This window comes from Cajanus cajan, chromosome 9, assembly GCF_000230855.2.
Source record: "Cajanus cajan strain Asha chromosome 9, NIPB_CcT2T_4, whole genome shotgun sequence".
NCBI lineage: Eukaryota > Viridiplantae > Streptophyta > Magnoliopsida > Fabales > Fabaceae > Cajanus > Cajanus cajan.
The window spans coordinates 18,932,059-18,959,635 of record NC_138525.1 but is presented as its reverse complement, the minus strand read 5'-3'; the positions used below and the strand labels follow the sequence as shown (position 1 = coordinate 18,959,635).

At 32.8% G+C, this 27,577-nt stretch overlaps 2 protein-coding genes across 2 annotated transcripts; one reads left to right on the top strand and one right to left on the bottom strand.

Annotated features, from left to right (window-relative positions):
- The first annotated feature begins 358 nt into the window (after positions 1-358).
- Positions 359-8,552, top strand: LOC109805898 (eukaryotic initiation factor 3 gamma subunit family protein). Its single transcript, XM_020368184.2, has 13 exons — positions 359-683; positions 765-880; positions 1,160-1,346; positions 1,586-1,667; positions 2,527-2,597; positions 3,062-3,103; positions 4,215-4,339; positions 4,532-4,625; positions 5,858-5,957; positions 6,035-6,213; positions 6,289-6,394; positions 7,441-7,527; positions 7,943-8,552. Exons 1-13 carry the CDS (start codon positions 586-588, stop codon positions 8,027-8,029), a joined length of 1,374 nt encoding a protein of 457 aa, XP_020223773.1. The 5' UTR covers positions 359-585; the 3' UTR covers positions 8,030-8,552.
- A 7,153-nt stretch (positions 8,553-15,705) lies between these two features.
- LOC109819286 (HVA22-like protein i) lies at positions 15,706-18,467 on the bottom strand. Its single transcript, XM_083063835.1, has 7 exons — positions 18,297-18,467; positions 17,984-18,024; positions 17,763-17,861; positions 17,478-17,534; positions 17,308-17,371; positions 17,008-17,217; positions 15,706-16,459 (listed from the first exon to the last, which is right to left on the bottom strand). The coding sequence occupies exons 2-7, from the start codon at positions 18,013-18,015 to the stop codon at positions 15,995-15,997; spliced, it is 927 nt and encodes a 308-aa protein (XP_082919961.1). The 5' UTR covers positions 18,016-18,024; positions 18,297-18,467; the 3' UTR covers positions 15,706-15,994.
- Between the last annotated feature and the right edge of the window lie 9,110 nt (positions 18,468-27,577).

The window sequence follows — 27,577 nt, the reverse complement described above, 5'->3', positions numbered from 1 at the left end:
CGGAAAGAGACTTTGGGAAGAAGAGAGGTGTGGAGTGTGGGGTGCGGGGAAAGGGTGTGCGGGGAAGGGAGGTGTAAATTTAGGAATTTCATTTTTTAAAAAAAGATAATTTAGACATTTTATATATTTTTTTTAAAAAAAAGGGGGTGTGTTTATACGAGAGTGGAGGTGTATTTATCATTTGCCAAAATGAAAAGAAGCTGCAAGTTAAAACCCAAAGAGAAGGCCCAACAAGAATTCGAGCTGAAATACAGTGGAGGCCCTGGCAAAGGATAAGGAGGGAAATCCAAGCCCAAGCCCAAGCCCAATGTGTAAAATAAAACGCAACGGTTAATAAATCCTAAATCCTAATACCCTAGTTTTTAGAGTTTAGTTTATGATGGAGTCTCTTTCAGGTTCAGGGGTTTATGCCTCGTGAGGTGACGCATGTCTCTGTAGTCTCTTCTGTTCCACATAGCACCAACTCACTATAACCGCATAGCACCAATATACACATTCGATCTCTCTCTGTCTCTCTCTCTCTCTCTCTCTCTCTCTCTCTCAAATACAATTTCATTCTCAACACATATCAATTTCATTTCTAAGATGTGTGAAAGTAGCAGAGTCACTTGGGAAGGTTGCAGCGTTCTTCTCGACATCAACGACGGTGACCGTCTCGTTTTCGCTCGTCTCTCTCCCGCTGCGTAACTCTTCTTCCTTTTTCTTTTTCTTTTTTATTTATTTACTATTATTTATTCAATTCTGAATAATAAAATTGTTCGCAGGAAATTGAAGATTGGGAACAAGAACTGCTCTCTGCAACCGTTGATCGGTCGTGCTTTCGGTACAGTTTTTCAAGTCGAAACCGCACCGGAGGGACCTTATCTATCTCCCACTCAAGGTACGCGTGTTCCTTTTCTCATTTATTTACTTTTTCGCATAACGATTGTGTCGCATTGCCACATAACTTCAGAAGCCATTACTTCTTGTTGCTATGTAATTCACTTTCATTATGTTTTCATAATTTCAAGTGCCTCTGTTAGTTTTGTTACCGCTTTTGTGAGGGGGGTTGTATTTGATTGATTTTTGTTTCTTTATGGTTATTTGAGATACTTCCTTTTCGCTATTTAGTTTTTTTTGGCGCTCTTAAGTGTACTGTGGCTCTCTATTTGCAATTTAGTGAATGTTAATAATGCTGAAGAAGTAAGGGATGGTCAAGTAAATGTTGACTTGAGGGACAAGGTTAATGATAATAATGCCGAAGTGAGAGATGGTCAAGTGAATGTTGAGTCAAGGGACAATCGGGCGTTGGTTGACAATAACACGGCGCAAAGCTTGACTGGGGAAGATATAGAAACCATGCGAAGGTGAGTGCATCTTCTTCCTTTGGTTGAATTTTGGTTCTTGGTGTATTAGCTTTTGGGGATTACATGAAATGGAAGGAAGATTTGTATGTTCTTTTGGGATGTTTTGGTTCTGTGACTTAGATTTTTTAGGTGTATTGTAGATGCAGTTTTGCATGGATTCGACTTGGTTTTCTGAAATGAACTGTCGAGTTGTTATTTCTTTGTGAGTTGTGAACGAATATACTACATCTTTCATGCAGGCAGGGTGCGAGAGGTAATGAAATAATTGAAGCTCTCATTGCAAATAGTGCAACATTTGAAAAGAAAACATCATTCTCACAGGTATTTTGATGCGTGAAAAGCTTACATTGTTTTACTTTGGAGTAAATATACAATTTGGTTACCTGAAATATTGCTTGTATTGTTGGTTCCAAAGTGTTTCTGTCTAAGCAATGTATTCTTTGAAGTTACCAACTTGTTAACACTTTTCACTTAGGGAGCGTTCGGTATACGGGAATTGTTTACTTTCTTGGGAATATGAAGTGGAGAATGTTACTTTCCCATGTTTGGTTTGTTATTTAAAAAATAACATTCCTAAAAAAATTGTTTCTGGGGAATTTTTTTTAAAGAGGTTTTCCATGAAATATTTCCCATGGGGAAGGTAGGAAACTCACATTTCCAAGTTAACAGGAAAATTTTGATGCGGTAAGAATATCACATTACCTTTATTTGTTTATTTCATGCAGTAAAAATCTTTGATTTTTAGGTAAGATTTATAAATATTCTAAAAAAACTTATGGTCAACCAAACAGATTTTAATCATTTCTAAGAATCATGATTTTTAGGATTTATGATTTCCATAAATTATGATTGTTGAACATGAAAAGAATATCATGTATCAAACGGCCCCTTAGTGCTGGCGAGAGCACTAACAAAGATGCTGATGTAAAAGGTTAAATGCACATGTGTAATGCTATTTGTTCGTTAGAATGCTTACATCAGATGACAAGCGTACCTCAATCATATTAGGGGCTTTCATCACTTGATTAGGCACTACTTGCCTAACTTGCTGAGCTGATGCTATGGATGATACTTTGTATAGATGGAAACTTTTGGAGACCAAAATATAGAATCATCATTTTCGGACCAAATTATATGTGTGTGTATTAGGAATGAACTGAATTTTATGCTATTTTGGCAGGAGAAATATAGACTTAAGAAGCAGAAGAAATATGCTCCAAAAGTACTTATGAGGCGTCCTGGTTCTCGAAGGTAACCTTGATTATTTTTCTCTGCTCTCTATATCATTAGATTTTCTCATATTGATAATGGTTCACATTTTTCTCTTTGTAACCAATAACTATGCCTTGAATATAAAAGATGTGCTCGAAAGATCTTCCCTATTTCAAGCTTCTGGGTTTTGTTTCTGTTGATGGAATTGATAATGCAGTTATGCCTTCTGTCACTGACTGTTGTGGGACCAGGGAAATTATATCAATTCAACATTCAACAAACAATATAAACAAATAATAATTTTAAGCAGATATATCATGCTCTTTGAGCACTGGAAAGAAATTTTTCCTGAATGTATCAAGAAAATATAATAAATTTTTCCTCTGAAGGTGTTTTTTCTACTCATGTTTTGTCTAACATATCGTTAGATGTATAATTTATCAGTTTTTGATATTGAGTCTCTACTCTATGACTTACGGTTGTCATTATCTGTTTTTCTCCAGTATATGTGAGGCCTATTTCAAGAAATATCCATCTAAAATTGGGTGAGTATCATCTTGGTCTCATGGATGCAATTTTTCCTTGCATGTTTATACATTTACTTTTATTTTCTATTAGATTTGTGCTATTCCTTTTGAGCATGATGTAAATTCTGAAGATCAGGCATTATAATATCTTTAATGTATACATGGGTTTTAAATCAAAGAAGAGTAAAAAGAAAAGAAATTGAATACCAAATTTCAACATTGTTTATGTTGAAGGTTCAACTAGATAGACAAGCATGCACAATTGCTAATTTTGTGGGATTTTGCATACCAAAACCTTAAGTCAACGTAATCTATTCTATAACAATGTTATTAGAACCAGACCAGTCATCGACTCGATCGTAGTACTGGATTGATGGATTAGTGGTCGAATCGGTGAGTCACTAGCACTTCACTAGTTGAATTGCATGAATCGGTATATTTTAAAAGTATAAAATTTTATATAATAAATATATCGGTATAAATTATGTGTTGTTATAGTACCATTGTCTTGGATAAGTGGTAGATGCACTTTTATTTATACATTGAACCTGAGTTCGAACCCCAGGTCATGTATTGCTTGAAAAATTGTGTGCTAAATGTGGTTATTGGAGGGCATGTGGGGTAAGGAAGCAGCAGCACTAAGAGCAGTCACTGGGAAGCGTGAAAGGAAGACATTGGACAGTGTATGCATAGGAAATTACAAAACGTGTACCAGTTCTGATTGGCTCAAGCCCGAGTTGCTGATGTCAGCATGGGTGAACTACATATCCAATTGAATTAAGTGACTGGCCTGGTCATGGGTCCGATTTTTGGTTTAACAGTTGAACAGGCTGATCCAATCTGAGTCTGATAACAATGTTCTATAATATTAATCCCCATCATCTTATTCTAGGTCCAGTTCAAATATGGGTTTGATGACAAGAAGCGGGACTTCTGGATTTATTATCAATGTCTGGATGTAATTTTTCTGTGTTTATTTTTCTTTGTTTTGGGTTTGCATATCCTGTTTGCTATAGATGCATACATACATATTTGGCTGTTTATAGAATTGATACATGGGTTCATTTTCTCCAGATGAATCAATCCTTATATCCTTGATATTGTTTCTAACTAATTACTAATTATTCAGATTCTTGCGGGTGGACACATTGTCCCTTCTACTTTCCATGGCCAATGTTTCTTCTAATTCTGACGTTCTAGTAGTTGATATGGTTGGTGGCCTTATTACTGGTTCTGTGGCAGAACGTTTAGGAGGTATGGCATAAATTAAACTAAGTTGGCCATTTAGATATTGTTATTTTCCCCACAATAAAATGTGGAATAACATGTGAATAATCACAAGCCAACATTTATAATATGAGGAAAATATTCACTTTTCATAGGTAAGCAGCTTGTACATCATTATACATGGGTGTGAAGTATTGAACATTGTTAAATATTTTACAGGTACTGGTTTCGTTTGCAACTCATATTTTGGGCAGACACCATATTCCATGGATATTGTTAGAATATTTAACTTGAGTGAAGAAATCTGCAAGAGGTCAGTTGATGTGTTTTATACTTGCATTCACCAAACTATTTTTCTTGTTAAAATCATCTGAATGTTTTTGTCACTCTTCTTGAAGTACTGATTACACTGAAAGGAAATGATTAAAACAATTTGTATTGATCTTTATATTTTTTTGACAATATTAAAACAATTAGTTTTTCTTTGATTTGAGCAGTTTTAGATATATATTTTTTCTTATAACATTAATTTTTGAAACCCAGGAAACGAGAGAAAAGTTTATGGAAGTTTCTTCAGAGATAATGATGGATAAATTAATAGTAATAATATATATGTTATTAATAGTAATAATTTATATGTTATATGTTATATGGATAAGACTATTGTGTTCTCTTTTGTATTCTAATAATTGGTATTTTTAGCCTGTACAATGTATAGGTGAAATGTTTATTATATATAACTAAAATTTATAATAAATTATATATACATATAAATACTATGAGAAGAGACTCACTTAGTCTAAGTCTAAGTTTACTTAGACTTACTTCACTCAACAACTCATGTTGTATATCAAATTTTAATAATTCAACTGTTAAATTAAAAGTTTTTAATGTATAGATCAAGTTTGCAAATTTTTAAATTATTTGAAAATTATTTGATACTCTGTTTCATTAATTTAAATTCATGGATAATTATAAAAACATTTTATATATTGATTTTAATTAATGAAATAGAGTATCAAATAGTTTTCAAAATTTTAAAATTTTTTTTTATTTGATCTATACATTAAAAACTTTTAATTCAATGGTTAAATCATTGAAACTTAATATAAATAATACAAGTTATTAAGTGGAATAAGTCGAGATAGACTTATTCTTGAAGTAAATAGATTTTCTTCAAATACTATATTTGAATATATAAATTATATTTAAAATTTATATAAATAGATATTTGTAAACATATAGAATTTATTTTAGATTTATGATAAATATTTTATATTGTGACATAATATTATTTTTAAATTTGAATAATTTATTTTAAAAATATTGAAATTTATTTTATATAGATATAATAAATAAAATTAAATTAGATAAATAGTTTAAAAAAATCCCTAAAAATTCTCTCATCGAAAAAAAACCCTGAAACACTCCGTGCAAGATAGTTATTCGTGTTTAATATATAGGAGTGGATTTATTTCATGTTACTTTCTGAGAACCAAAGAAAATGACTTCAAGTCACTTGTTACCATCTCTTATTTGTTGCAGAATTTTGCGGTCTCCCATTTCTGACTTATTATCACAAAAAGAATCACCTGAACAAATTGTGCAACATGATGATGACTGCAATGCGGAAATCCAGTCAAATGTAAGCAGCACTTCCTTATTCTCTTGATCAATTCTATCTTCTTGTTTGCACACTATCTGAAGTTATGATGTGTGCAGGATCAAATAAGTGCATCAGTCACCATGGAAGAAATCTCTCAGTCGTCGGAAAATGGAATTTCTGAACTTGGGGCTGAGAATACAGAACCTGCTGTACAAGAAGTTCGCAAAGCTCCAAAGGCTGGAGAAAAGGCACAGAAAGAAATGATTGACTCGTGGAAAGAAAATGGTTTTTCTAGGTATCTAAGCTTAAACAGTTGCCTCCCTTTTCAAAGAATCATTGAATTGAGCATTTTTATTTTGCATTTGTACAGTCTAATTATTGCTGCACCAGAGTTGGATACGTGGACATTGGTCAGAGATCTCCTTCCTCTTTTAGCACACTCTGCTCCATTTGCTATTTATCACCAATATCTTCAGGTAATTTATTTCAGATTTCAAGCTTAATGAATTATGATATGATTTGAATGTTTCCATGCACGGTAAATTTTTCAATTAAATGACTTAGTCTCTTATAATTCTTTAATGTTGGGGATCAAATTCTGTTTTTTTCAGGTAGCTTTGGTTATAACCTTAGGGACATGCCAAAGCTAGATTATGTATACTAGAAATTTTTTTAAGCATGGAAATGTTATCCGGCTTACATAGTTACATTAATCAAATCCTTATGCATATTTAAAGAAGCTGAGTGCTTCTTTTTTACTATTGACTAAATAATACCATGCACACTATTTAACTCAAGCATTCAGTACATCTGGAGGCAGTAGAAAATGAAAATTTTGGTTATAACCTTAGGGGTTGGCTGTCTAAAGTTGAAATACTTTATTTGCCTCTAAATACTAAATAAATTATGATGGAAGCAATGCTCAAAGATCTATTTGGAATGTTATTCCAGAAGAGGGTGCGTTTAATGAATGGCAGAGATTACACTTGGTCCTATTTAATTTAGGAGCACTGTGAGTGGGCAGTGAATGGAAGTTATTGTATATGACAGTTATGCTTTGTAGCGTTTAATTTAGGATTAGGGTGTAAGTGGATACTGTTAGTTATGACTTTATGGTGTTGTGTTTTTAAGATTCGGAAGAGAGAATATTCTCTGTAGGAGTAACGAATCCCTGGGACGGCAATGTCATTGTTGTAGTGTGTTGTCTGTGTACTGTGTTTCATCAAATTCAGACACCTCTGCTCTAAAATTCTCTCGTACCCTATCATGTTCCCGTCATAATTCTCCAATTCTCTTCCCCCAATCTCCTCTTGTCAGCTTTCCAGTCTCTTAGGCATTTCCATCTCTTGCAACTGATTTTTATCTACTCCTTCACTCCCTTGTTAGTGGTTAGAACCAAGTGACCAACATGCATTTACTACTGTTGCCCCCATTTTTTCATTTCCTTCCTCTCCTATATATGTTCAATTGCCCTTCAGGTTGTTAACAGAATCTTCTTGTTTGTTCACTTTATAAAATGCAGCCTCTTGCAACTTGCATGCACAATCTACAGCTTGAGAAAATGGCCATTGGATTGCAAATATCAGAGCCTTGGCTGCGTGAATACCAGGTATAAGTTATTTATATTATTCAAATATCAATGTTACGAAATTAGAGAAGTTTTAGGAAGTCCTATGATTGCATAAGTAAAAAGCAAAAATAAAAATAAATTTTATCCTGTTTACTTTAAGCTTAAGAATTTTCTGACCAATTCGTTTATTTCACAAGTTTATGGTTACAATAATACTAACTTCTAAGGAGATTGGTTTCTTTGGGAAGGTGCAGGGTGACAGAATTCCCCATCATTTTCTTCCTCATAATTTTTCTTCTGCGATTTCTGTCACAACATAGGGTTGTCCTGTTTGTCACTACACTCGGTCCATGAGTCCATTATTTATACTCTAGTTCGAATTACCTACCAATCTCCTTAAAGAAGTATTTAATGTACAGATCCCCTTTAACAATTTATTCATATATATATGCAGGTACTTCCATCTAGAACTCACCCATGCATGCAAATGAGTGCATTTGGAGGCTACATTCTCAGTGGGACTAAGATATGCAGCAGCTAATACCATCTCCACCACAACAATTGTTTTTCTTTGATTACCCACTTACTCCACTTGCAGCCTCAGTCAATTTTCCATCTGGTTCATATATATTCGATTATAGCACATGAATCCCAATGCTTCCAGGGTGTCATGTTCTGGGCTGCATAATGTGCCAATTCAACATTTTAGTTACAGACAAACTTTTGGTCAGTCAGAAACTAAATATGGCAAATATGGCTGGTCAATGTACACTAGTTTAGTTATTTTAATGTTTAGTTTACTGCCTTGCAAACCTTTTTCTGGCGCCTAAATTTTATTGAGGGTTGTAATATGATATTTATCTCAATAGTTCTGTAGCAAGAAATTCACTTCAAGCCTTAGTCACCTACCTCCCCAACTAAGCTCAAACTTTGTAATCTATTTATTTCATTTTTTAGCAATCCGTTTATGAAGCCTTTGGCGAAGTTATTGTTATTGAAAGTATTTTGTTGTAACTAGCCTTTGACTAATTTAATGTTGTCACTATGCAAGTATTTTGTTGTAAGTTGTAACTAACCTTGGGCGACGTTTTGCCTAACAAATTTTCTATTATTATAGTTATAATTATGCACATTATTAATTAGCCAAACATTTCTCGTTGACAAGCACCCAAGTAGAAAATCGGATCCCTGGCATCAATCTTCAGACAGTTTTAAAATCTTGGCTAGTGCCAATTGAGATGCAGGCTTGTCAACCAAGTGGAAATCAATCATTTTCATTTTATGTAATATTATTAGTAAAAGGTTGATAATGTTTTTGAATAATTTTCTTATGATTTGTGTTACCCTAAATTCCACTGTTCCTCCCTAAATCTTAAATATTTACATTTGCTTATTTGAAATATTCATGTGTATTTTTCTTGTAATTTACTAAAAATATTTATAATGTCTTAAAATTTTATTTAAAAATATCCGTATAATACGCGAAGTACTTATTAGAGTGCACGTGTAGATACGAGCAACTCATGAGATGTTAAAATTGGTTTTCTATCATTGTTATCCACACTTCTACTACATAACGTCACGTATTGTTTTAACCATTTAAAATAACCCAACCAACTTTTTTATTTCAACCCAATAATTTTAAAATCTTTTTTAATGGGCCCCCACAACCTTTAATGCTTGTTTTAGTGTCTGGTAGGATTGATTTTGATAAAATTAATTTTGAATTGTTGGAAGCAGTTAAAATGTATGTCTAAACTGCAAACACAGATTTTTCTTTACATGTACCACATCAGAGGAATTACTTGTCGTAGTTTGCCAAACACGCACTATAAATTTGTGTTGCTATTGGATACAATCAAAACAGTTGGTTATGAGTTTTAAAAGAAAGTGCGGGACCTACCAATAAGTTAAAAGTGAGATATAACAAAAATGAGATAAGGTATCACTTCTAAAGTTGTTTTTTATGTTGGTTTTTGAATAGTAATTGTTCATATAAATGAGCCTCACAATTTGTTACATCAAGTTGTTAGAAAATTGTTCATATAAAATTTCACACTCCTCTACAACATTACATCATTTTTACTAATTTAAAAAAACTCAATTTTTTTTACTCTAATCCTATAATCTAAATTTTTTAAATGACCCTCACAACTGACCTCGTATTTCTATATTTTATTATTTACTTTTATTTTTCAATTGCAGTGAAAATAAAATAAAATAAAGGAAAGAGAGTTAAATAATAATTGTTGATTGTTGTGGCATCCATTATATATGAAGAGCAATAGATGCTTCCACTATCAATGGATGCAATACATGCTGGTGATAGATAGCTCTCAAATAGCCTTTTATCACTTTAATTTACTGTTTTTGTTGTTGCTTTTCCAAGAACAGCCTATGATGATGGACTTGCTCTTCCAAGACCATCCATTATGTATTATTAGCATTTCTCTCAGTAAACAGATGAAAGAGATGCTTAGTGGGAGTCACATAAATGTAATGTGTAGCATTCCATTCTTATGATCGATACAAGTAGTGGGAGTATTATGAGAGTGCAATGATGTGATGTGAAAGTGTTGGTTACTGATATTTTCTTTAGAGTTGAAATCAAGATAAAAATATATCCAAAGTATATTATAGAATGCCAGAGTGGATTGAGGATTTGCTACTTTTGTAGGATTAGTTGGGCTTTCAGGTTCAAGGAACTGCATTTATAGACCCACTTCAGTTATGACATCATATTTATTTGCAATGACTCAAAGCTAATCTCATTCTAAACAACAATAAAAAAAAATATAAAAAAAACCTAATCTGATTCTTGACGTTGATTGATAACACTATCAACTTTCAATTGGCGTTGCCAAATAAGTGAAACCAATAGACTATAGAGTAGCTGATGCCACCTATATAAATACTTCTGCCACTTCTCATAACTTTTTTTTTTAAATTTAAATTTAATTACTTTTTTATCTTTATAATTTTTTTAATTCATATAATTAAAAATAATTTACTTTAGTTGTCATTCATACTAATTATTTTTTTAGTATTTATAATCTTATAAATTTTACATTTTAGTCTTTGAAGTAATAAATAAGAACTAAAATAACTCAAAGATATGTATATGATTAAAATAGGACATTTTTAACTATAAAAATTAAAATATAAAATTATAAAGACTAAAAGAGTAATTAATTTTTTTTGGGTGTACAACCAATTATAAGAATAATATTTAAATTTAAAATTGTGTGTAATTACATATACTATTTGATCACTAGATTTTTTTTTGTAACAAAAAAATTATATTAAGGTAAGGTAAGATTTCATGTAAGATCAAAGTTAATTACCAGTATTATTTATCTCATCTCAACACAACTCATGAAAATATATAAAATACAAGAAAAATCAATTATAACATTAGATTATTATTGGAGATTTTATTCCGTAAAAATCGAAGTTTACATTAGAAAAATTTGTAACACTCATGCACTAACGAGGCCCTCGGTAATTATAAAGTTTCCTTTTGATAACCATGGATTTTTAAATATTTTTCTTTATAATTATTGATATTTAAAGTTTTTTTATAAGTAAAATATAATTAATAAGAGTAAAAGAGGTATTCTAATCCATATACACAAAGTATTTTAAAAAAATAAAGTTAATACATTCCACGTCAACAAAAAACTAAAAACCCCCAAAATAGGTGGCTTAATTAGCCTATACCCAACAAACTTCCCATATCTCAGATACTATAGTACCAACAGAATGGGATGATAAAAAATAATCCTCACAAACGAGTAACACTAAACCAACGAGACAGAAAGCTAACAGCCAATGTGCAATATTAAGATAAACAAACACCAGGAGAATTGGATCAAGAAAAGAAATCATAATTGAAAGAGGAAAATATGGCCCTTAACCATCTCCATAAATGTAATTGCACCAGATTTAACATTTCAGAAACAAGAATTATTTTAGAGCTGAATATGAGATCATTTCTAGAAGCCAAATTGTCCAAATAACAAATAACTAGATAAGAATCCAACAGTTATGGTACTTTGCAGAAAAATAATGAAACCCATAAAACTATTCCAAATTTTGCACACAATAATTATGCATAACATAATTTAATTCTAACCAATTAAAGCACGTCATCCAAAGTTGAAAAGAAACCTCACACTTAAAGAACAGGTGAAAAGTAGTTTCTCCCTTATCCCTACACCAACCACATTCCAACTGTGATACTTGTAGAACACCTCTTCTAAACAGATTATATTTAGTTGGAATTATGTTCAAAATAACCCTCCAAGCGAAAGCTAAAACTTTTGTTGGAGCAATACTAGTCCATACCCATCGAAATATGACATTAGATGCAAATATTTTGTCATTCCTCAAGCCCTTATATGCCAAGCTAAACTGTATACACCCCTTCTAGTACAACAATTCAGGACCATTTATCTTTATCCTAAACAATGAATTTCGTACCATTGATAACATTAACAAGAGTATTCAGAAGTTGCTGCTCCCAAACCAATAATCTTCTTCTCCAACTGCACTTCCATTCGGCCACACCCCCCTCCCGTACATACATTTCAGCAATAGAAGCATTTTTATTAACTGCTATTTGATATAATCGACTAGAATTCCATGACCCATCCATTTATGCAACCAAAATTTTGTGTCTAGCCTATTTCCAATGACTTTACAACAATTACTAGACAACCACTCATTACTCACCAAATCCCCATCTTCAATTCTATTTAAATCTATCCACCACCTTGAACCTTTTACACCACCCCCATTTGACAAATATAGTGCAACACCGTATAATGAATTAATAACTCTTACCAAAAAACTATTTTTCTCCACTAACATTCTCCAAAGCCATTTTTTCAAAAGTGCTAAGTTAAAAGCCAACAAATCTTTAAAGTTAATGTATATAAATTTAAAATATTTAATAAATTTGAAATATTATTATATTTAAACTAAAATAATGTCTTTGGTTAATATTTTGATGCCTGCACCACTAATACGATATACATAAAAGTGTAATTAGGAAAAAATATTAATTAAACTTAAAATTTTTAAAATATTATCTGTTTTAGGATATAAAATAAAAGGGACAAATATTAACAATGTGTTTGGTAAAGGGATGAAAAGAAGATAACTGTAAGAAAATTAAAATTTTATATTATTTGGTGCAGATGATTTGTGAGAAATTGTGATGAAATAATAGTGAGAGTTACTTATAAAAACTTTTCCTCTCAATCAAAGGGAGGGATATGAGAGACATGAGGCATATAGGGTTTTCTTGATTTTCTTATAATAATAATATTTTTATTTGATACTTTTAAATAAAATTAATTATAAAAATTATATTTATTTTAAATAATAATAAATAAATATAATAATATTAAAAATGATTTTTAATTATAATTTTTAAGTTAAATTATTTATAAAACATTATATATATCAATTTTAAAATATCAAATTTACTTTATTTTTTACTTAATTTCATTTTATCAAATAGTTATAAATTTTATTTTATTACATTCTATTTCCTAAATATTTTTCTACCAAATTAATTATGAGATATTCTCATATCTTTTATTGTTACGAACAAAGCATAATAATACTCCTTCCATTTTTTTCATAGTCGTTTAAGGTTTTGCACGGGACTTAAGAAAATCATTGATATTTTAGTTTTCAAAAATATTTATTACTTACTTTCCTATTTTACTCTTTATTTTTTTTTTGCATTTTTGAGACTGTTGAACTGCAATCTACTTCATTAATTATTAATGCATTGATTACACGTGAACTGTAACTTACTGTATTTAATTATACCTGTCCATGAATTAATGGTTATAGTTAAAGAGTCTTGTAAATAATTGTTCCTTTTTTATTTTTTTATAATATTTTGTTGGGAACATATTGCTCTTATAAATGTACATTAACTTTATATGAGTAGTTAAAGAAAAAATAAATAAACATTAAAAATAAATACACACATTATTCAATAAATACATGTTAATTATCAAAGGTAAAATTAGAAATAAAAATTAATAAGTCATTGATTTTGATAAAATAACAATAAAAAAATAATAAATTTTGACAAAATGACTATAAAAAAAACGAAAAAAGTATAAGAAATAGAAATTTTCAATTACCCGCACCACCAAACCATCATATATTTTTATTTATTATATTTTGTGGGCCCTTTCTCCACAAAGATTTGATTATGATATAAATTGATTACATTCTCGAGGATGACGACAATGCAATGAATTTCTGTGACTTGGATAAGATTGTCAAAAAGTCAATGCTAACGGCTAGCGGAAATTCCCTGTCCCAACTCCTTACCCTTTTGAATCACTTGCATCTTTTAGTTTTTTCCCATTTGGGTTGGGAAAACGCTAGAAATGATGATTTGCTATTGCATAATATTAGGAAACCACATAAATTTTGCATCAATTTTCAATTTCAGTGCATTATATTGCAAGGTTGTTTTCGATTGTCAAATAAAAATGTGAGGATATTGAACACTTGTACATCTTATCTCAACATTTTCACTCCAAATATGTAGTAATTTTAACTTGTTTATCCCTATTTCCAATGTTTTGTGATTGTACTTTCATTGACCATTAATAAATAAAATATATGACATATAATGTTTGGATTATATCCTTTGCCTTAAACCGTAAAGTAGATAATGCAAACTGAGCTTCATCCTCAAACTTACATATAATATGTGTCTCAACCATGATTATTTAAGTTTCAGTGGAAAATGGTTGTTTTAATATTATGTTTGGAACATCTATAACCAAAATAAAATATCTCAATATAGACTAATTAATTGCAAAATGCAAATTTACATTGAATTGAAATTACATAAAATCAAGTCAATTAAAAAACAACCAAATGTTTTGTTTTAACGGTACACTTTCTTCTGAAATCACAAGTCAAACTGAAGTTAAAAATTATATTTTTTTTAACATCAAATTCTAAATACTTTTGACAGTTCCCGTTTGAAAGTCGAAACCAAGTAGAATTCCATACTCCAACTTTCTACTTACTCCTGCACCTAAACAGCTTATTAAAGTAATCATATGATGGGAAACAGAAAACCCATCAAGGTGATATTCAGATAAAGAATTTGAATTTTATAGAGAGATTTAATTATATTAAGTAAATTCTTTTATTTTAAAATTATTTTATTTGGCTGACGAATTCAAATTTCATATATTTCATATTCTCTATTTGCATAAAATAATTTATTTTCCTCGCTTTGCAAAATTACATTTTTTTAATATTTCTATATAAATTTTTTACCAAAACTAAAAAAAAGGCTGTTTCTTTTTTTAAATAATAAGAATTTAAAAGATAGTTTGAAAATTAGAAAATTGACAAATTTAATGATCGATTATATTATTTTCGTAAATAATAAATAATTATAAAAAAATATTATAATATGAGTGAAGGGGAGGAAGAGGAAGATAGATGAGGAAAAAAGATAAGTGTAAAGAGAGGGTGGAAAAAGATGCAAAAGAGAAAAGCGCACAGTAGATGCTAGATATAAGGGAGATAGAGAAAAAAAAGTGTGCAATATAAATATAATGTGTACTAAAATGAAAGGGCATGTATTAAATATTTTTTTATACTACCTCAAGAAATTAATCATTGAAGTCGCTATTAGGGGATTATGTATCTAGTATGCGCTAAGGCTTGAAAGTAAGAAAATTAAAAAAAAAATGGAAATCCCCTCATTTTAATTTATGAAATAATCTTTGTACATTCACCAAAAAGAAAAATCACACAAAAAAATAAAACCATGAAAAAAATGAATTTTAAATTCTTGCATTGTAAATGCAAAATGCTATCTAAATCCCTTCGTATCACCTATAAAATTTCAATCATTTAGAAAAAGATTGTATTTAATATCCAAACAAATAATTTGGTAGATATATAAAAGTACAATTTTAAATCCATTTGCAAGAAATTCTTCATCCATACATCCTGTATTTTCTCATAAAAGAAATTTTTATATAAATATCAGATCGAGGGCAATTGAGCCTATTTGAGTATATTACCGTTTGTGTATTGATCACAGCTATCAATTCCGACTGTGCATAGCAGATTCTAAATTAAAAATGTCAAACCAACTTTTGTGGTTAATCGGTGCTTAACCAATTTGTTTCACCTATTGTATGCAAAAAGGCATTGATTGGAGAGAAGTTGCCTCATTAATGATGTAAAACTTGGTAATACTGTTACTATACAAAGAAGCCGATGCAAACATCTAGTTGAAATCTGAGTCCATATAACGTGGCATCAGGCTACAAATGCTTCCATGCCAAGACAAAATTTGTAAAATAAAAAATATTAAATGAAGCAACAAATGGAATGGAAACTTAGGACAACAGATTTACATCAAGTTTTACAACAATTCAATGCTCGTAATTGTCCACCTACCCCCTATTTCAAGCTAAAAATTGACACCATTCATGTGCTAGCGTGTTCCTGCTGATCGGGTTTTTCTTAGTCTGCCACGTGTAACCCGAATGCTTTCTTCCATCATGGTCTCTTTGGTGGGAGTAGGCGGGTTCCCATTTTCTTTTGCTGAAGAGGATGAAGAAGATGGTGCTGCTTCAATCTGTTTTGGCTCTGCCTCTGCTGCTGCAGATTGGTTGGTTGTTTCGGGTGCAGGATTAGACTTCTGAGTACTCAAAACTGCTCCAGCAGACTTCTGAGTAGTTAAACCTGTTACAGGAGTCTTCTGGTTACTTAAACCTGCTGCAGATATGGCTGCTTTAGGCACTTTTGGAGTACCTAATTCTTCTTCTACCTCCCTTTGGATCTGACTTGAAGATGTGCTAGAGGTGGGAGATGGAGGTTCCTCAACTTGTGGTTCTGCTGCAGCAGCTGGTTGGCGATTTGTAGGTGCTTGTTGGCGAACCTTCACACCTGGTCGTGGCTGTGGTTTCAAGAGACAGTGTATTGTTTCATGAGTATGCATAAAGAATGAGATAAAGCCCTCAAAGATAGCATACGATGCAGCAAAGAACAAAGCAATATCCTCCTCAATGACCAATCAACAATTAATTAATCTACAAACTGGAAAATACAACTCACAAATGAGTATTAACAGTATATAACTTTTAACAACATACAAACATGGAACGAAATAGTGGTATCTTCAACAGTATCATGGAGAAAAGAAATATTAGTTCCTTACTACAATATTTTCCTCTTTCTTTAGAAAAATGGGAATAATTCCAGGTATTAGTTTCTTTAATTGTGCAAAATATATCTGCTTCCTAGATTGATCGTTTAAACAGGCATGTCATTGTTCTGTCTGGGACATTTAAATGTAATTATGCATACAAAAAAATCTCGGCATTAAAAAACAGAAATAAGGGTAAGCGGCACATATAAGAAAGCTGATAATTGCTATTCTTGCATCCTTAAGTTGCACTCAAACATAATAGCAAACACAACCAATGCATAATCATAATGAACTACCTGAGCAGGGCGAGGTGATGGAGTTGATTGTGCTGCAACAAATTGCAAAATGTCATATATTCTAGTCTGACCATAACTGAAAGCTCTTTGCCAATACAAAACTGCAATATCCCCTGCCCTTGTCCTCAGTTCCAACAAATTGCGATCAATTTCAGGCTCATGTTTTGCAACATAGGGTCTAAAGAAGGAGTCATACACATATGTTGTTCCCTAACACAAAATTAAGTTTTACGGTCATATTGAAGAGAAGAAAACAAGAAGTTAATATCATATTCTCTACCATAGCAAATAATTTTATACCTTAGTTTTAGGGTACCACAGGAATATGAAAAATGCTAACTTAGCTTCACTGTACATTGGGACCCTTCATGAAAAAATCAGTTAAAAAATAAGAAATCACAATAAACTTTTTTTCAACAAGGAAAGCAGATTAAGCATTCTCTGAACACATCCAAGATAGAATCCTCTACCATGATATAAAAGTATCACCAACCCTCTCACATACTGTCAAAACAGCCACCAAAATCCTACAACACAGGAAAAAAAAAAAAAAAAGTTGGCATCAGTACTTGTCAACGGAAGTTATCATGCTAAGTTAAGCACAAACAAACAATCAATCTATAATGTAAGTGTTTGAATTAGCTCCATCTGGAGGGGAAAATTCGCATATTTTGTTTTGTTTCAAGCAACCTCTTGAAAACAAAATAATTAATTCTCTTGCAAAGAGGTGAACCAAACATGGCAAATGCATATACCAATACTGGCACCAAAAGCGAAGCTGTTCAATTTCTGGCTTATTCTTTTCAACTGCTTTATAACATTCATAAGCTGGATAAGCATAGCCAAAGACCATCCTGTCAACCCATCAAAAAGACCAAACAAAACGGTTGAGTTTCAAACATTACAACAAAAACCATTCACATAAAAATAATAATTAAAAAAAAAGATCGAAAATTTGGAACAGCAAAGAACATACACAAGCGCCCAGGTAAGAAAGGATCCTATCATTCTGAATCCCTGACATTACAAAAAAAAAATCCAGTTAATCCAAACAGCATAAAATTGAAAAAGGAAGAATGATTTCGGTAGCAACTTTCCAGAATTCGAAAAGACTAGCCCTAAAGCATAATTGGTTTGGGATTTATCAGAGAAGAAGAGCAAGTGCAGTGTTGTCATTAAGGAGAAATAATGGCGACAGGTAAAAGTGAGGAATGGAAGCAATGCGAAAGTGGAAGATCGAAATGAAAGGGTTAGATTTGGTATAGAAATGGGAAATGAGAAGGAAATACCTGAAGGTGCGTTTGAAGCGGCGGAGGTGGAAACGGCCACCGCAAAGTGTTACGGTGTCGGCGGAGAGAAAGAGGAAGAGAAGAGAAGAGAGACGTTTTAAATGGTTAATTGTAAGTGGAATTGTGGAGTGTAGTGTGTAGCAGTCAGTCACAAACTTAACTTATCTGAGAGTGAGACCCTCGCTTTTCTCGTTTACCATCTATGCTATTAAGTATTAACCCACTAAATTATCACTTTTATTATATCTTTATAATCATAACTATTCAAAAATTATTTCACACAGTGTTATAATATTTTTTAAAAAAATACACGAAAACAAATAGTATCTTTATTACACTAGTATATATAACCCCATTATAGGAAACGATCTTATCGTTGTAACACTCGCTATGGTATAATACAAAAAATATATATATAAAATAATATGTAAATAATTTCTAGAAAATACATGCAAATATAAAATAATTATATGAAAATAATTTCTACAAAATATATGTAATAATATATAAAGAGAAGGGTTTTTCGCACTCTAATAATAAATCTATTTAGATTTATTTCATTCAATAATTCATGTTTTATATTAAATTTTAACGATTCGACCATTGATTTAAAAGTTGTTAATTTATATATCAAGTTTGCAAATTTAAAAAATTTGAAAATTATTTGATATTTTGTTTCATTAATTCAAATCAATGTATAAAATGTTTTTATGATTATTCGTTAATTTGGTTAATGAAATAGAATATTAAATAATTTTTAAATCTTTTAAAACTTTGTAAGCTTGATTAATGCATTAAAAAAATAAACTTAACTATTGAATCGTTGAAATTTGATATAGAGCATGAGATATTAAATAAAATAAATTTAAATAGACTTATTCGAAGGAGAAGAAACAATATCACTGGTTTGTTTGTGGATGGGACTTGGTACTTTGATGTGAATGTTTTGAAGGAAGAGGCTTAGATTTTTTCAAGAGACTTTTTACTTCAAATGAGTCTTGTGCCCCTCATACTTTACAACTTTAGAACATTAATCCTATTAATGTGGCTACAATGGATGCTCTGCTTAGACCAATGTCTATAGAGGAGGTGAGAAGTGTTGTATTCTTTATGAGCCCTTATAAGATGTCTAGTCCTGATGGTTTCCAACCTATTTTCTATAAGACTTACTGGGAAATTGTTGGACAGAAGGTGTGCGATCTACTTCGAACAACATTTACTACTAGTACCTTTCCTCGCCAATTAGCTGAGACCTTGATTGTTGATATTCCTAAGGTTGATAAGCTTACTTCTATGAAGGAATTTCGGCCCATTAGTTTGTGCAATGTTCTCTTCAAGATTATTTCCAAGATATTGGTTCACAGACTCCGCCCTCATATGGATTCCATCATTGGTCCTTTTTAGATTAGTTTTATTCCTAATAGAGGCATCGCTGATAATGCCCTTATTGTCCAAGAAATTGTCCCCCATATGCATATGAAGACAAAAGGTAAGGTTGGTTCTCTGTTATTCAAAATAAACTTTGAGAAAGCCTATGATAAAGTTAATTGGGACTTCCTACATCTAACCTTGATGGAGTTTGGGTTTCCTTCCTCAACTATTGACTTGATCATGAATTGCACTTGTTCAACTTCCTTGGCTCTAAAGTCAAACAACGAGATTTTGGAGGGCTTTCAACCAAATAGGGGCTTAAACACTAGGGGATCCTCTTTCTCCGTATCTTTTTCTTCTATGCATGGAAAACTTGCCATACTAATTCAATAAAAGGTCTCTAACAGAGTTTGGAAATCAATTAAGGTGTCACAAGGAGGGCCAGAAATATCACACCTTTTCTTTGCAAACAATTGCCTCTTGTTCACCAAAGCAACTTGTGGTCAGGTTAAGCTTGTCAAGGAGGTTTTGGATATTTTTTGCAAGGCTTCTGGCTTGAAAGTGAACATCCAGAAATCTAGATTTTTCACCTCAAGTAATATATCTAGAAGGTAGATTTCCAAGTTCGCTTATATTATTCACTTCCACCACATTATGGATTTGGGTAAAAATCTAGGATTTCCTTTGCTTAAAGGTTGAGTTTGCAATAATGATTTTTCCCATATTTTAGACATAATCAATGGCAAGCTAACAGGTTGGAAGTCTAATACCTTAAATCGAGCTGGTAGAGTCACCTTAGCCAAGGTTGTTTTGTCTTCCATCCTGACCTACACCATGTAAAACCTTTGGCTCCCTTAGGGCTTTTACGATAAAATTGACAATTCCATTTGTAGTTTTATATATAGGGCAAACCTTCTTCCCATTGGGTAAGATTGGATAAGGTCACTTAACCGATCTAGAGAGACAAATATTGCACTCATTGGGAAACATATTTGGTCCTTGTATCACCACACAAACAAGCTCTAGGTGCGCATGTTGAGGAATAAATACTTAAGGGATTCAAATGTTATGAGCAGTGTTGTTAACAAAGGTATTTCCTACACTTGGAGATCTTTGATGCCTACGAATGACTTTCTCGAGGATGGCTTCAAATATAGAGTAGGGAGAGGTGACATCTATCTATTTTTTGAGAAATGGCTGGATGAGGGACTACTATTTAACCAGGTGGAGTTAGTTCACGAAAACAATTCTCATTTGTGTACCAAAGACGTGTTGGTCAACAGTGAATGGAGGTGGGATGTCATGCACACGCAACTTTCACAGGATATCAAACAAATTATGATAAACATCATCTTGGACATTAATACTAAGGATAAAATTATTTGGAGCTACTATAGTATAGGTTGTTACACTGCCAATTCTGCCTTCCAGAGCCTAATCTACGAGCCTGCCAATAATTCCTCCTTATTAGGGAATTGGTCTTGCGTTTGGAAGACCTCTTTACCAGAACATATCAAATTATTTTTATGGCTTGCCTTCCACGAAAGCATGTCCATTAACCTTTTTCGCCTTAAGCGACATGTAGCTATTGTTTGCTCTTGTTATAGGTGTGAAGCTCTCGAGGAGTCCCTTCTCCATATGCTTCAGGATCGTCCTATTGTTATAAACATCTGGAGGAAACTCAATCTTGTTAGTGTAATTGACTTCAATATCCAAAACAAAATTTAATGGCTCAAGCACCACATGTAGGGACAACATCACTTATTGATAGCTTGCGCGCTTGTTAGTTTATCTGGCGTGCTCAGAATGCGAAAACTATAGACAATGTGAAGTGATCAATATGATTTACGATAAATCAAATAAGATTGTTACATGATATTATATCAGGTGATCCATTGACTTCTACAACATGTTCGTTAGGGAGAATAATTTCTTGGATTCACCCTCCAGAACATGTGTTTAAACTTAACATGGATGGTAGCTCCATAGGCAACCTAAGACTTGCAGGTTATGAAGGTCTCTTACGTAATTAAGTTGGAGAATGGATAAAAGGCTTTATAGGTTCATGCGGCTTGGCTACAAGCCTCTATACAGTTTGCTTGGGACATGAATATTTGTGATCTCCTATGTGAATCAGACTCATTATTTTCCCTTCAACTCATTGCTTAGGATACTTCATTTTATCCTTATACTACTATCATAAATAAGATTTAGGAGCTTAAACATCAAGATTGGAACATCACTTTTGTCCACACCCTTCATGAAGGGAATAGTTGGGCATATATATTGGTCAAGATGGGTCTATCTCAAATATGGCTATGATGATCTAGGATTCCAACCCTTAATAATTACATTCCTTGTTATTAGTTGATGTCATAGATATCACCTATTTTAAGTCTAAATTTTGTTAGTTATTTTCATACTTAATATATATATATAATAGGTTTAACACATCTATTTCTTCTGATATTCTCTTATATTTTTAAATAGATTTATGAATGGTAAAAAAAAAATTATAGTTGCATTTTTTATTTTTGTAATCAAATTTTTTATATTAATGATCGGTATCTGAAACAGCTAACTTACATATAAGATTTAATTACAAAAATCAGAAAAGATTGAAAATTTAGTTAAAAAATTAAAAAATATATTGAATATAAAAATTTAAATTTTATTTTTGTAAAAGTAAAAATAATTAAGTTAAAAAATGAGTTAAACAAGTCAAACTCAAACTTATTTTTTTTATAAATAAATTAAGTTCAAGTTTTTAATGAGATTCAATCAAATAAAATGAGTCAAACTTAAACAAACAATTTTTCTCATAAAACAAGTATGAGTTTTAAGTGCCTGACTTTTTTACACCTCTATTTAGTGGGTCAAATCAAATTAGAATATATTCTTTATTTTGAGATGAAATAAAAACAAAATTATTTTATTTTGGTTTGATTGGTCATACAAGTGGACTAGACTACGAAAATATTTACTGAAAAGTTAACTAGCCCATCTCATATTTTTTTTTCTTTCTTATAATAATACATAAATATATGCAAAAAGAAAGAAAAGATGGTTTAATTTAGTCTCACCTATCAAACTAATAAAGAAAAAAAATAATGCCCTATATGAAAATCGATTTGACCTAAAATGAATTTTAAACTTTGGTCTTCCAAACAAGTTCGAACAACCCATTTTATAAGTCTACTAAAAGTACGAATTTATTTTTGAATGTCAATTACTTTTTTCTATATACTTTGTTATATATATAAACACACATTATTGAACAGATAACCCAATGATTCTTTCAAGTTTTATAACAAAGAAAAACCTTGAAAGAATATTTATAGGTTGCACAAATTACATGACATGTCTTTCGTTACCAAGTTTTATTTATAGTACGTGTAATGCAAGGTTTTTAGGTTAATCCTTAATTTAAAAAGCATGGGTTCTTATAAAAAAACAAAAACTAGTTCTTAAATAAATAACTAGGGCAAGTCAAATAAATAAATTACCAAGTCAAATAACTAAGGCAGACAACATATTCAAGAAAATACCAAGCAACCTGTATGGATATCTTGAAGAAAAAAATTTATTCAGGAAGACTCAACTATTTTATGGTGTAATAGCCTTGAATCACCAACAATCTTTACCTACAGAGAAATTAGAAAACACATGTTGTTAGGCAGAGAAAACATATACTACACTCAAGAAATTCAAAATTTGGTGTTGCAACTAGAGGGAAGAGAACTTGGCGAAGCCCTGCAACGACTCGACTTCAAATCTCAAAGGCCCCATCTACAACAATGGGTGCATCTACAAGCTCTTGCTCAACAACCTCTCGCTAGGAGGCATCATATCCTCCTTTGTTTCCAACTGCACCAGCCTCCAAACCTTGGACCTCTCTTCCAACTTCTTGACAGGCCCAATCCCCTCTCCTCTATTTTGAACCTCGTTGTGTTGAACCTCTCCTCCAACTGCCTCCAGGGGGAGATTCCCTCGCAACTCACTCAACATCATTGACCTACACGACAACCTTCTTATTGGGCTTATTCCTCAGCAATTGGGCCTCCTCATCTGCCTTTTCGCTTTCGACATCTCCAATAATCGTCTCTCTAATCCTATACCCCTTTCCTTGTCCAACTGCACCAGCAACTTGCCCAGATTCAACACCTCTTCCTTCCTTCGAAATAAGGATCTCTACAGTTACCCCTTGCTGCTGCTCAAGAAACAAGGCTTGTCCATTTTGGCCATTGTTGGGATCAGATTAGTTAATGGCCTTGCTCTTCCCCTTGTCATTACCGTTGTCCCTAACGTTGACGACGCCGTCAAGCGCGCTGAACGTGACGACGTCTCTCCTTGCAGAGGGCATTGGTGACACATGGGAGGCGACGACTTGTGTGTGACAATGGTAGTGGTGTCCTCGAAAATGCCGAGCTTGGCGTCCTTGACAAGGAGGGAGAAAAGCATGGGAACGATGCCGAGGGACCTTAGGGGGTTTTATTGATCTCAATAAAATCCTACTCCTACTCCTATTGTGTTTACGTAGTTGGTCAGAATGCACATACCTCTTTGCGAGGATGAATGGAGAGCAACAGAAACATGAATGAAGGACGTTATCAAGGGAACACAAATGGAGGAGTGTTAGCACAAATAGGTAAAAGGAATTTTCTGAATCTGAACTTCCGCTTCTCATTAAATTGAAATGAATTACATCAATATAAAGGAATGCAAAAAACAGAGAAACTACCCACCACCACTATGCGTACATCATGGGTGGTTACCTAACAAAAAAATCAACTGCTAATTCTTAGCTTTCTCTCTCCCTAAAGTATCGGGGCTTTATTTAATCAGAGATAAACAACTTAATTCAAAAAACAGAAACTTAAACAATATAAATTAACTACTAACAATCCCTCCCTTAAACTAAATGCTTAGGAAAGCATCTAGTTTACTTATGATGCTTCAATCATGCCTAACATACTTCTGATCTTCACAAACTGCTCCAATTTGAGTGGCTTAGTCATTATATCAGCTACTTGATTATAAGTGCTGCAATAGCTCAACTTGATCTTTCCTTCTCTAACAATATCTCTTAAGAAATGAAATCTAACATCAATATGTTTGCTCCTACCATGAAATACTGGATTTTCAGATAACTTAATAGCTGAATTACTGTCACATAAAACTAGAATGTGTTTATGTTCTTTAAAACCAATAGTCTCCAATATTCTCTTGATCCAGATGCATTGACATGCACATGATGCAGCAGCTATGTATTCTGATTCTGTGGTAGATAGTGTCACTATCGGCTGCTTCTTAGAGGACCATGAAACTGCTCCAGTCCCTAAAGAAAACACAAATCCTGACGTGCTCTTCCTATCGTCTATGTCTCCAGCAAAGTCACTGTCTGTATAAGCCACCAATGTTGTGTCTTCTTCTTTCTTGTACAAAATTCCAAATTCTGTAGTCCCCTTCAAGTACCTTAAGATTCGCTTGGCTGCAGACCAGTGAGTCTCAGTAGGATTTGCCATGAATCTGCTAATCAAGCTGACTCCATACATTAAGTCTGGTCGGGTTGCAGTCAAGTACATAAGGCTTCCAACTACTTGCTTGAATAGAGTAGCATCCACTTTAGTCCCTGCATCATTTCTGGACAGTTTTGTTCTTGGAACAAGTGGATTCTTGACTGCATTACATTCCATCATACCAAAACGAGATAAAACCTCATAAGCATACTTCCTTTGACACATGAAAATTCCATGTGCATTCTGCAAAATTTCAATTCCAAGAAAATACCTCATCTTCCCTAGGTCAGTCATGTCAAATTTTGACATCATGATATTTCTAAAATCATTACACATACTTCCATCATTTCCAGTGTAAATTAAATCATCCACATATAGACTCACAATCAAAATTTTACCTCCCTCTGCTGACTTTGTAAACAAAGTATGTTCACAAAAACATCTTTCAAACCCATTTTGTAAGAAGTACGCTTCTATTCTGTTGTACCACGCTCTTGGTGCTTGTTTGAGCCCATAAAGTGCTTTTCTTAACTTGTACACTTTCTCTTCTTTCCCCTTCTTTATAAATTCAGCTGGCTGCTGTACATATATCTCTTCTTTTAGCTCTCCATGAAGGAATGCGCTTTTCACATCTAACTGAAATATGATCCAGCCATTCTGTGCAGCCATTGAAAGTATTATTCGGATGGTGTCTACCTTGGCAACTGGTGCGAATACTTCTGTGTAATCCACTCCATAGTGCTGTGCATAGCCTTTTGCTACTAGCCTTGCTTTAAACTTGTCAATTTCTCCATTTTCTTTATGTTTGGTCTTGAATACCCATTTCACTCCAATTGGCTTCACTCCTTTTGGCACATCAGTCAACTCCCACGTTTGATTTCTTTCTATTGCCTCCATCTCTTTAACCATTGCATCTCGCCATTTCTTGCTTTTAACAGCCTCTTCAACTGTCACTGGATCAGTTTCAGTTACTAGCATAGCACTAGTATTGTTGATATAGGATAGACCTTCTCCTTTTTCATAGTCTGTCATCCACACAGGTTCTCTCCGATGCCTTCTAGCCCTCCCTTTAGTTGGAATCTCAAGTATTTGAGTGTGAGATTTATTCCTGACATTTGTTCCAGCACTTTGTGACTCTGTTCCCTGCTGCTCTTCATTATTTGACTTGTCTTCAAATTGAATTTCAGTGCTGTTTCCTTCATGCTCTTCCCATTCAACAATCTCTAGTTGATTTTCTGCCTTATTCTGCTCCCAATTCCAGCTCTTATGTTCTTCAAAAATTACATCTTTACTGATTATAATCTTCTTGTTGACGGGATCAAATAGCCTATATGCCTTTGACTCATCACTGACTCCAAAAAGAACACATTGCTTACTTTTGTCATCTAGCTTAATCCGCTGTTGATCTAGTGTGTGAACATGGGCTAAACAACCAAATACTCGAAAGTAGCCCACAGATGGCTTCACTCCACTCCATGCTTCCTCAGGGGTTTGATCTTGCACTACTGCTGTAGGACTCCTATTCAAAATGTGAACACACCATTTTGTTGCTTCTGGCCAGAAGATCTTCGGAACCTGTCTTCCAATCAACATTGAGCGGACCATATTCATGATGGTTCTGTTCTTCCTTTCAGCAACCCCATTCTGTTGGGGAGTATAGGCAGCAGTCAGTTGTCTCTTTATCCCTTGGCTTCTACAAAACTCTTCAAATGCTTTTGAAGAGAATTCTCCTCCCCTGTCTGTTCTTAAGCAAATAATGCTCTCTCCAGCTTCCTTTTCCACCAATGCTTTGAAACCTTTAAAGAGTGAAAAGGTTTCAGATTTCTCACTTAAGAAATACACCCATGTTTTACGTGATAAGTCATCAATAAAACTCAGAATATATTTCTTGTTACTATTTGATGTTGGCTGAATAGGTCCACACAAGTCAGCGTGGATCAACTGTAACCTTTTGGATGCTCTCCACAAACTTTTCTTTGGCATTGTATTTCTGTGTTGTTTTCCTGCAAGACAATGTGTACAAATTTCTTGAGGAGTTATAATAGCTGACAGCCCAGTCACCATTTGTTTAGAAACAAGAGTTTTTAAGCCATCATAGCTTAAATGTCCCAGCCTGTTATGCCATAGTTGAGAATTATCCTCCGCATACGCCTGAAAACATGTTTCTACTCTCATAGTTGCTGTCAGGACAAACATCCTATTTGCACTCATACGTACTTCCATAATCAACCCTCTCTCTGAATGAACAACATTACATTTCTTGTTCTGAATTGTGATACTCAAACCCTTTTCTTGAAGCTGCCATATACTCAATAGATTATTCTTGAGTTCAGGAACATAATATACATGTGTGATTACATGTATAATTCCATTCACCAACATCCGAACACT

Coding starts and splice junctions, on each gene's coding strand:
- LOC109819286 (XM_083063835.1), bottom strand. CDS start 18,015: ATGATAGGATCCTTTCTTACCTGGGCGCTTGT. Junction 17,372..17,477: donor GGTGATACTTTTATATCATG/GTAGAGGATTCT, acceptor TTTTTCATGAAG/GGTCCCAATGTACAGTGAAG. Junction 17,218..17,307: donor TGTGGTACCCTAAAACTAAG/GTATAAAATTAT, acceptor ATTTTGTGTTAG/GGAACAACATATGTGTATGA.
- LOC109805898 (XM_020368184.2), top strand. CDS start 586: ATGTGTGAAAGTAGCAGAGTCACTTGGGAAGGTTGCAGCGTTCTTCTC. Junction 881..1,159: donor TTATCTATCTCCCACTCAAG/GTACGCGTGTTC, acceptor TTTGCAATTTAG/TGAATGTTAATAATGCTGAA. Junction 2,598..3,061: donor AGGCGTCCTGGTTCTCGAAG/GTAACCTTGATT, acceptor GTTTTTCTCCAG/TATATGTGAGGCCTATTTCA.